This window comes from Dreissena polymorpha, chromosome 9 (genome assembly GCF_020536995.1).
Source record: "Dreissena polymorpha isolate Duluth1 chromosome 9, UMN_Dpol_1.0, whole genome shotgun sequence".
NCBI lineage: Eukaryota > Metazoa > Mollusca > Bivalvia > Myida > Dreissenidae > Dreissena > Dreissena polymorpha.
The window spans coordinates 72,920,314-72,932,322 of record NC_068363.1 but is presented as its reverse complement, the minus strand read 5'-3'; the positions used below and the strand labels follow the sequence as shown (position 1 = coordinate 72,932,322).

At 38.5% G+C, this 12,009-nt stretch overlaps 1 protein-coding gene across 3 annotated transcripts in view; it reads left to right on the top strand.

Annotated features, from left to right (window-relative positions):
* LOC127844401 (uncharacterized) overlaps positions 1-12,009 on the top strand; it is a 53,042-nt gene that overhangs the window by 23,676 nt on the left and 17,357 nt on the right. For all 3 annotated transcript variants that reach the window (XM_052374546.1, XM_052374547.1, XM_052374548.1), the window contains exon 8: positions 355-767. In XM_052374546.1, coding sequence (XP_052230506.1) covers positions 355-767 — 413 coding nt within the window. The remainder of the gene's footprint in view (positions 1-354; positions 768-12,009) is intronic.

Sequence of the window (12,009 nt, the reverse complement as noted above, 5' to 3'; positions counted from 1 at the left end):
GTACTTTCGTTTGACAACTGATCGTGCATGTACGATGTGAATCTTAATTTAGTTTTAGTGCAGATTCGTTCATATGACACAAGAACACTCCGATCCTAATAAAAAGACAGTTTCACTCGGCTTAGAGGACTGTACATTCATGTAAAATATCAAATATACATGTAATATATATTTTTTATAAACAATTGGTAGCAAGATGAGTTGCAGATAATTGGTTAGTTACCACATTTTAACTAAGTACATGTATTTTGACCTGTTAATTCTTTTTAGCTCAATTCTACAGTGAAAAATGCGCATAATATCACTTTTATATTTTACCATCAAGCTCATATGATGGAGACATTTCTATCACAGGCAAAAAGTCAAAGTCGTTTGTATGGACGCGATACCTTCTTCAAGAAAAGGCCGTCGAGGCCCCAGCGAGACTATTCAAGAACCCTTTTCCATCAGCCAAAAACCTCTTCCGAGTCGGACTAAAACTTGAAGGAGTCGATCCCAACCATCAGTCAAAATTCTGTGTTCTCAGCGTGGCAGAAGTGTGTGGCTACAGAGTGCGGTTGCACTTTGACGGATATTCTGAATGCTATGATTTTTGGACTGATATCGACTCGCCATATATATTTCCCATTGGGTTTTCGGAAAAGAATGGGAAGGTATTGCAGCCTCCAAAAGGGATTTCAATGGAACAGTTCTCCTGGGTGCCATATTTGAAAATGACCAAATCACAGCCAGCTCCTAAATCTTTATTTTCTAACCAACCTGTGACTGTAAGTAATGTTTATGAGACAATTTTCCTTTTAATTTAAGAAATGATTTATGAAATATTGCATGTAAATTCAGACTAGTATATATATTATGGAATATCAAAGTTTAAAGGGAAATTAATTCCCTTATACAATATAATCTGTGCCATGCAAAATTGGTCTGACTCGAACGCAGTGCCAGCCCAGCCTGCAAATCCAAGCAGTCTGGGCTGGAGCTACCTGTACACTAATGAGACCTCGAAACCTACTGTGACTTGACAATGGACAGCGTAGCTCCTGAATAGAATGGCAGGCAAATATTGAAAGACTAACCAAATGTCTGATAAAATTCAAACACAAACTTGACAGATCTGTCAAAGGTTTCATTAAGTCTGTGCTGTTATTCTGTTATTTCACTGTTACACTGCTATTTTACTGTTACACTGATATTTCACTGTTGCACTGATATTTTACTGTTACACTGTTATTTCTCTGTTGCACTGATATTTCACTGGTACACTGATATTTCACTGTTACACTGATATTTCACTGTTGCACTGGTATTTCACTGTTGCACTTGTATTTCACTGTTACACTGATATTTGGCTGTTACACTGATATTTCACTGTAACACTAATATTTCACTTTTATTTAACTGTTACACTGATAGTTCACTATTACACTGTCATTTCAATGTTATTTCACTGTTAAGTGATATTTCATTATTACACTGTTATCCCCACGTTTTTCGGAGAAAAAGTGGGGATATTGTGGTGATGTGCGTCTGTCCGTCTGTCTGTCCGTCCGTCCGTCTGTCCTGGCCACCTGCTCCTCCTACACTATTAGCACTAAAACCTTGAAACTTACATACATGGTAGCTATGAGCATGTGTGCGACGATGACAGTGATGGAATTTTGATCTGACCCCACGGTCAAAAGTTATGGAGGTTGGGGCGGGCCGGGTCAGAGATTTTCACTTATTTTTATGCCACCGGTATGGTGCATTGGCCATAACTTTTGCAATATTGATGATAGCAACTTGATATTTGGCATGCATGTGTATCTCATGGAGCTGCACATTTTGAGTGGTTAATGGTTAAGGTCAAGGTCATCCTTCAAGGTCAAAGGTAAAAAAAAACAAATCCAAGGGAAGTAATAAGCTTTAAAAGGGAGGTAAGTAAATAACCTGCAAAATGATATAAAAAATAAATAAATCAAAGTGGCGCATAGAGTTACACAGTAGGGTAATGGTTTTGACTGCCGGGCGAATAGGACGTGCGAATGGGACGTGTCGATAAATCGGATAATTTGGATTAGGATTAAATTCGGATTAACTATAAAATCTATTTAGGTTAATATTAAAGTTAATTCTAAAAAAGTGAATAATACATAAAATTTGGAGCTCTCGTTTGGAGCTAAATTTGGGAAAAAGTGTTAAAATCAGGAAAGTGCATTTGTGAAAATAACCAGCTAATAATAATAGTAGCTAGTAAAGAACGTATTTAACAAACCGGACTTAAAATAATTTATTAAATTATTTCTCTTTAATCACGTGTTTATATTATCAAACCTAAAACAAAAACTATATGACAGGTAATTAGTAGGGTATCCAGATAGCAGGTAAAACTAAATCTCTTAGTGCAATTGCTTCGAATTCTATAAATATTTTGTGGTGTAATTGGTGGGATATCGAACCAAGAAGAAGGGTGCGTCAACGGGAACGTAGTAAGTCTGTACAGATTTTAGCAGGCACTAACGACTACAATCATACATACCCCGCATAGTAGCTAATAAAAGTAGGTAAAGTATTATATTCGGATAAAACATAATAATTTAAAGAACATTATAATTGTGGTAAAATTTTGGAGCCTAAAATCTATCGATCTACTTAAGAAAATTTGCTGAATAGACCCTCTAATTACCTCCACATTCCATAGCTAGCCAAACAAGCAAACAAAGGGTTTTTCATCGCCCAATTAAGATCAATTTGGGCTAGAGACATCTGTGCAATTATCACTCCTAGCGAATCCTCCAAAACAAGCTCTATTAACACTTATTAGGTAATTATGCAAGAAATACGCATCCTTAACAAAAAATATAATAAATTAATAATAATCGTAATAATAAAAGGTATTAATTACAATCTCCAACTCGCGCGCGCAGTATATACGAAACATTTACAAATCGCTTTTTTAAAACTTCCAAACAAGTGTTTGCAGTATCAGAACAAACAACATTTAGGGACATATCTATCTCAATACGTTACCAAATAGGGCCAATTAACAAATAAAGGAATTATACTCCAATCGGCGTAAGTAACACTCTTTTCGATTGTAATCAGTAATTCTAAAAAAATGATGAGAAAAATCACTCTAACCGCCGCTAAGACCTCTGAAACGCCTAAACCAAAAAGGGCACAACAGGCAAAATCCAGCAAAATAACGTGAGCTGGAGATGCTTCATTTGACTCCCCTCAGGCAAACAAGTCATGTAATGGGAAGCTCTTATCTCCTCTCTCCAACCCTAACCCTTCATCCCATGAAAAACCCCATTCTGAAAAAAGGACCCATACTGGCCCCTTCAAATCAGGCCCCGCACAGGCACTTTGGATTACAGTCACCCTCACGACGGTGGGCATTATTTTCCCGCGCGACAAGGCAAATGCCATCAGGGAAGCTTTTCTTAAGTATATGGGGAGCGAGGTCGCGGGGCCACTACACGAGACTAACAAAGGTCTGATATTTAGTGTTCGTAAAGACTGTCTTAACAAAGCCGAAAAATTCTCCTACAACAGAAACAAATACGATTTTAAATTAACAGTAAAATCTCCCCAAGCGAAAGGAATTATCCATGTCCCAAAAAGCGCGAATATTACCAAAATCAAGCAAGAATTACAAGCCAAAAAAAATGTAGAGTCTGTCCATAGTGGGGTAAATAATACTTTTATTACCGTCACATTCAAAACCGAAAACGCGCCAACCAAATTACTTGGACTTAACGTTAAGCCAGCGCTGCACTCTTACATCAGGTGCGCGAAATGCCAGATGTTCGGACACGCCGAGCTAAATTGCAAGAATAATGCCAGATGCCCCCATTGTGCGGGAAATCACACCCATGACACGTGTCTAAACAGAACTAACAAAAAATGTGCGAATTGCAACGGTAATCATAGCGCGGCTTATAAAAATTGTCCCACTTACCTCAAGTACGTAATGAAGATTCAGGAAAAAAACTTAATAAAACAAATACATTAATAATATCCATACGAATGCCAAACCTACCAATCTAGAGAACCTAGCAAAACTTCTAGTCAGTAAAACAGAATTAGAAATCCTAGCTATTCTGAAAGATAAACTGGGCGATAGCGACCCTGACCCCAGCAATGACCCCACTACATCAAACACAAAACTACAAACATCATCAACAACAACACTACCAGAATCCCAGCAGCAACTGCAAGCATCCGCCATCAGCCAGCAATCCCAACAACTACGAAGCAAACAAACTATCATCAACCACAATCGTCTCACACAAACACGCCAGCGCCACCAACAACAACCCTACCGCTATTACTACAACAAAGGGCCATATAATAGCCACAGACAATTTCACTATCATAGGGCTATGCGCACCCATACAATGCTATACCAGCCAAATCACGGAGCATGGCACACAGGCGCCCCCCCCTTTTCCGGCCTTCGCCAGGAACATTTACGGTTACTATTAGGCAGTTGTATTAACAAGATAAAGAAATAATTCATACTTCCTAGAGGCATTATTACATCCTAAAGCCCTCAAATGTCTGCGACTGAACATAATTATAACCTAACAAACCTAACCGTCATGTCGTGGAACGCCCGAGGGATAGGAAAACAAAATGAAAAAATGTACGAATTACAAAATTATATTAACAAAAACGAAGTACATGTAATCTGCCTACAGGAAACCAACTTCAAAAGCACTCACCGACAAGTTCATCTCAAAGGGTACCAACCACCAGTTAGGTCTAAACAAAGAGACAAAATGATAGGCACTGGAGTAGCAATTTACGTAAAAGAGGGCATACCTTATACTGAAATAGAAGTCAACCAAGAAAGCCCCATTGAATCATGTGCCATCACACTTTACATGACTAAACACCAATCATACCGTATTCAATGCGTATATGCACAAACTAAAGATAATACCACCAAAAACTATTCTAAAATATTTCAAAAAATGACTTACAGAAATAGTAATATTATTGTTGGAGATTTCAACTTAAAACACCCCTGTTGGAACCCTGAGGGCGACCCACAATGTGACGATCATGCCGAAAATCTTTTGAACTTTCTTAATGATAACAGCATTAACTTCATTAACGACGGCCCAGTAACGAGACTGGCTGACCGCGAAGATCACCATGATAGCGCGATCGACCTTGCCCTTATTTCATCCCACCTCCAACCAGTAAGCGAATTCAACGTAATTGATAATTCCTTTGGCAGTGACCATCTTCCGATAATAATAAACCTTAAGCTTAAAATACAAAATACCTTTCCGTCCACACAACACAAATGGAAAATTAACAAAGCCTCACCTGAGCAATGGAATAACTTTAAAACTCAGTGTGATAACGAATTCACCCACAATCAAGATAACACTGATATCCATACCCACTTTAAAACTTATGTGACCAAACTTAAGACAGCGCTTGATAATTCCATCCCTGTAGTAAACAACAAACCCCAAAAAATTAAACGCTCAGTTCCATGGTGGAATCAGGAATGCAATGACGCCATTAGATATCGCGAAAAATGTAGGAAAAAATGTATCCGCATCAAATCAGGACCTAAATATGAAAAATTAAGAAAAGCCCGCATAAGAGTCAAACAGGTAATTAAAAAAGCAAAAACAGATAGTTGGAATGAATTTCGTAATACCCTTTCATATAAAACAACTAATAAAGAACTATGGGATCACGTAAGTCGTATGCAAGGCAGACCTCCAACTATAACACCTATTTTCCGCGTAAATAACCAAATTCTTGTTACTAATGCAGATAAAGCCTCGGCGCTGGTCCAGCATTATCAAAACGTAAGCAGTGACGAAGGTTACTCTGAAACTTTTAAAGCAAGAAAACAAATTCTTAAAAATGAATTCCCTGACTGGCTACAATCTACCGACCAGGGCAAAATCCACAAATACAATGCTACATTTAGTCTGTTTGAACTCGAAGCGGCTCTCCTAACTTGCAAAAATGGCGCACCGGGCGACGATAACATTAATTACAAAATTCTAAAACAATTGCCGATATCCGCGAAACAAGAACTAATAACTCTCTTCAATAAATCTTGGGCCGAAGGTACTCTTCCCGACCAATGGAACGAGGCCATAATTATTCCATTCATAAAAGCAAATAAACCAAAAGACTCCCCAGCCTCATATCGACCCATCTCACTTACCTCTACCTTTACCAAACTTATGCAGAAAATGATACAACCGAGACTCTGCGCGTACCTAGAAAAACACAACAAAATTGCTCAAGTTCAATCAGGCTGCAGATCAAACCATTCTTGCGAAGATCATATAGTCCGCTTAGAAGCCGATATAAAAAAAGCACAACTTCTCGGTCAGACGGTGGTAGCCGTTTTTTTGGATCTCACGGCTGCCTTTGATAAATTATGGAATGAGCATGCCATTCAGCTTCTTTATGAATTAGGAATAGAGGGCACCATGCTTAAATGGCTAGCAGCGTTCCTTAAAACCCGTAAAATTAAGGTGAGATTAAACGGTGAAACCTCCGAGACTGTGGAAACTGTTAATGGTTGCCCCCAAGGTAGTGTACTGTCGCCGATAATTTTTTTCAATTGCTATGAACACGCTTGAAACAGCAATAAAGGAGCAAAGCTCTAAAAACTGTAACGACCAAATCACTCTTCGTAGATGACAGCGCGATATGGGCCGCATCTAAATCACCGACTTTAGCCATTCAGAAAATACAAGCGGCCCTAACTGCGATTGAAAACTGGAGCAAAAATTATGGTTTTCTCATAAATCCAACAAAAACTCAAGCCATTTTATTCCCTGCTAGTACACGCAAATCTAAAATATATAACGAAATCCCGCAACTCACGCAATGCGACATACCACTTACGTTCCTCGATAACATTACGTTCCTAGGAATGACATTCGATAAACAACTAACATGGAAAGACCACATATTTAACTTAATTACTAGATGTCAAAAGGACCTAAATTTTCTAAAAGCAATCCAAAGACACAACTGGGGAACTGACAAAAAAAAACTCATGCGCATATATAAAGCCACTATCTGGGCAAAAATAAACTACGGTAGCATCGCATACCACTCTGCTAGCGACTCACTATTAAACAAACTGCAAGTTATCCAAAATACAGCACTCAAAATTATTACCGGTACACGAAAAACAACAAGCACCATAGCACTACATATCAATGTGGAATGCTCGAACTTAATCAACAAAGAGATATTAACCAATTGAAATATCGCGCGCGAACGGCCTCTATGGGAAGCAACCTTCCAATAAATGAGAGTGTTACGGAAGATCCAGCTTATTTTAAAACAAAACATAAAAAGCGATTCGGACTTCCGTATGCACAGAAAATGCGAACGTTAGGCAGTTACTATAAAACTAACAAAATTATAACACAAGCACCCACTTACTATAGCCTTAGCTCACTCTTCAGACCTGACATCGACTTGCAACTAACAACTCTGATAAAAAAATCCGACAACAACCCCGAAAACGGTTCTATAGCCCAAACTCACATAACAAATAACTACTCTAATTACATCCAAATATATACCGATGGAAGCAAAAATGACGAACACAAATTAGCCTGCGCCGCATATGTAGTATATAACACTCAAAATGCTGTCATCCATTACAGTAAAGTAAAATACACAAAACACCTGACTATATTTACATGTGAATTAGCCATAATATACAGCGCGCTAACTTGGCTGAACAAATTAGAAACGCATGAACTATTTAATTACGTAATTGTATCTGATTCACACAGCGCTTTGCAAGCGTTAAAAGCAGGTACATCCAGAACGCGACCAGACTTAATATATTCGGTGTTAAAGAAAATCTCTAAATTAACAACTAAAAACATCTCAATTAAATTTCTTTGGATTCCCAGTCACGTAGGTATTTTGGGAAACGAGCATGCTGACCAACTCGCTAAGGTAGGATCACATGAGGGTCTACCTTCAAACCTACTCCCTAGCGCACGCGAACTGATCGCAATCATTAATCAGAAAGCTTATAACGAACAGGACCACCGATGGTCAATTTACTGTGCAGATCATGATTTTACGCTATTAAATAACCCTAGTCATAAGATCAACATCTACAGCCCCATTAAACGGGAAGATAGAGCATACACACGCCTGAGGCTGCGGGTGTCACGACTGCATGGGGACTATTACAAACCTGTCAACTGCCAGCAATGTAACATTCCAAATACGTTCGAACACCTCTTTTTTGAATGTCCGGCATATACTGTACAACGCCTAGAATTAAGTGCAGGGGTACTAGCAGCGTACAAAAAAAATACTGTGATTGATCGCGGTCTACTGCTAATGCCGCCGACCGGGATCGGCTCTATTGTAAGACAACATGTTTTCAAATTTTTGCGAGACACGGGGTACCTCGATAAAATATAAATATACTAATTAAATCACGTACATCAAAACACATCGCGTTTACTGACGTAGGCATTTACAGCATCGAATACAATACCCAGAACAACACTATCAAATGTCTGGAATAAATTTTTGTGAGAATTACGATATCACATTGTGATCATCAAGCTTCCGTAAAGCCCTCACATAATTGAAACCAGACATCTACATATCATCAGGAAAAGATTCAATTTACAATTAAACACGATAAATAGCAATTTATGATCCATAAACTGAAAACCACTACCAAACGACTGGAATTGATTTTCGTGAGAATAACGATATCACATTGTGATCATCAGGCTACAGTATAGCCCTCACAAAATCGAAACCAGATATATACATATTAGCTGAAATAAACTCAAATGAGAATTGGAATCTCAGTACAGCACCAACAACACACAATGCTAAAACGACGGAAGGGTACGGTTTCCCCAACACGCAGGTCATTCAGCCTTTCAACGACGGGAGGGTACATTCCCCTTAATACAAATGTCACTCGGCCTTTCTCGACCACTATGGATAAGCTCTAATCCTTCTTTTAAATCCAAATATCGCTCTAGATAACACAATCCAGGGTTACGCGAGACCCTCTTTTTCCTTCTCTCAAGCTGTAAACAGCCACCGACCACGAAGGCAGGGGAAAGCACACAGATAACATACTTCCACGCAATGTCGGAAGATATTAAGTGCGCACGTGGGCAAATCGCTTTTACTCACAGTGCAACCCCTATAGTTGTAAATAATGTTGTAAATAAATATGACAAGTAAACTTTTCCCATATCCACACTAACAAAACATGTTGGGTGGAGCGCGTCGGCAGGGCTAGTAGGGCGCGCCTGGCGAAATACCAACTTGTCCGTGCACTCTGGCTCTGTTGAAATGACCCTCCCATCATTACCAAAAAAAGAATGGTGACGGTTTTTATTGTTGTTTTCCCTACTGTAGTGTAGATGATGCTTTCCCGTTGTGTAGTTTAAACAGAGCCCGTTATATGACAGGAGTGTTAAATGAATAAGTTAGGAAATTCTAATTCACCCATGAATGCAAACCAAACCAACGGTGGCGTTTTTTCTCTTGTTAATCGCATGCTCTCTTATATTCTTCATATTATCTGGTTTATAGTGCATGATATTTTTAATGAAAATTTAATACTGATCCAGCAGTTGGAGTTTCACTTCTTTATATTGATATATATGGGCGACGAGGAAACAGTCTAAATTAGGAAAGAAGCTGTATACCTACTCTGCAATATGCTAGATTTTCACTCACTGGTCATATATCTGGTTATTAGTGTGTGCGTGTTTAAATTGTTTTACTAATACTGTTAATCCTAACCTAACTGACTCACATGTCTTCCGCAAGGGACGTTAAACGGGGGTGCAGTGTATCGGTGCTCTACACCAGGCACTTTAAAGAACCAGGAACGCCTCTGGAAGTGGGGCGTTTCCTGTATCCTGCTCGAACCCCCACTAATACCTCTCCTGGGGCGGAGAGCCCTATAAAATCACACACAATTTCGTAAACAAACCATAAACAAAAAATCATAAATAATAATAATTATAATAATGATAATAATAATGGTTATGATGAGAATGATGGTTATGTTAATGTTAGTGATGATTATGAAGTTGGGGTTAATGATGATGATGATTACAATACTAATTAGGGTTATAATAGGACAAAATTTGCACACTTAACGAAAGATATTCCTTATCATTTATCTATTTTATATTATAACGGGTCTACTATGATAAACGTTTTTAACCAGGTTTTCCGAAGGAAAAAACTGGTTATTAGATTGGCGAATGCGGGCGAGCTGGCGGGCGGGCGGAACAAGCTTGTCCGGGCCATAACTATGTCGTTCATTGTCATATTTTAAAATCATTTGGCACATTTGTTCACCATCATTGGACGGTGTGTCGCGCGAAATAATTACGTCGATATCTCCAAGGTCAAGGTCACACTTTGAGTTCAAAGGTCAAAATTGGCAATAAATGAGCTTGTCTGGGCCATAACTATGTCATTCATTGTGAGATTTTACAATTATTTGGCACATTTGTTCACCATCATGGCACGGTGTGTCGCACGAAAGAATCACGTCAATATCTCCAATGTCAAGGTCACCACAACTTAAAATAGATTTATTTTGAAACAAACTTACAAAGGGGGTTAATTTTGTTTGTTCATTTCAAAAGTTCAGTTTGAGTTGTCTCCCTTAATCAGATTTTTTTCACAATGAAAACCTGGTTTTGTGACAATTTTGTCCCTTGTTTATAATTGTAATATAATTCTCCTCCTGTTTTTTTTTTATTTATTTTTTTTATATTTATTTTATACCAGTGAACGATAAGGTCTCATTGGCCACTGTGCACTGGTGTATTTGTATTAAAAATAGTAATATCAATAGTAATAAACCTTTGGCGAAAACCCGAGCAGTTGGGGTAAATTTGACCTACTTTGGTTCAAAATTAAAATATTTTCCCCTGACAGGTCACAGGGGCAGGTCCGCACATAAGGCTGTCGTGAAGACGCAGCGAGACCTGTAAATAAACTCTGACATTCACACAGTTACACAGTAGTGGCGCAGAGATGTATTTAGTATTCAATTGTTTGTGTTAACTCATCTGTGAAATGGTTTAGCTCATCCATCTAATGTTTATACAAGGGATTATAAAATATTGGCGCAAAGGGACACCTGTATATGAGAGAAGAGATAGAATGCAGTCAAGCATAAAAAGCATGAGAAACTAAAAGAATCTATAAAAGGGCTGAAACTTTTAATTTGTTCAATTACAATTTTAGACTCATTAGAAAATCTGTCAAAATGTTCAAGTGGGAAAAATGTGAGAAACAATTTAAAGCAAGATGGACTTTGAACAGGCACATCAAAGAGAGACATGAAATTCAACATATTCATCATTGTGTACAAGATTGCCATAGAAAATTTCTGAGACGCTACTATTTAGTCAACCATTTAACCTCAAAACATAACTTTTCCAAAACAGGAGCAAGAAGATGAAGTTTCATGATCCTAGGCGTTTGCGTTCTTGAGTTATCATTCAAAAACCATTTTACTATTTCGGGTCACCTTGACCTTTGACCTAGTGACCTCAAAATCAATAGAGGTCATCTGCGAGTCATGATCAATGTACCTATGAAGTTTCATGATCCTAGGCCCAAGCGTTCTTGAGTTATCGTCTGACAACCACCTGGTGGACGGACCGACCGACAGACCGACCGACAGACCGACATGAGCAAAGCAATATACCCCCTCTTCTTCAAAGGGGGGGCATAACAAAGTAACAGTGAAATATCAGTGTAACAATGAAACTAGAAATGGCGCGGCAGAGGCAGACACATATCCCCACGCTACATGTTTGACACAGCAAGTTTCATGATCCTTGGCATATGCGTTCTTGAGTTATCATCCGGAAACCATTTGATCATGACTCGAAGATGACCCCTATTGATTTTGAGGTCACTAGGTCAAAGGTCAAGGTCACGGTGACCCGAAATAGTAAAATGGTTTCCGGATGATAACTCAAGAATGCA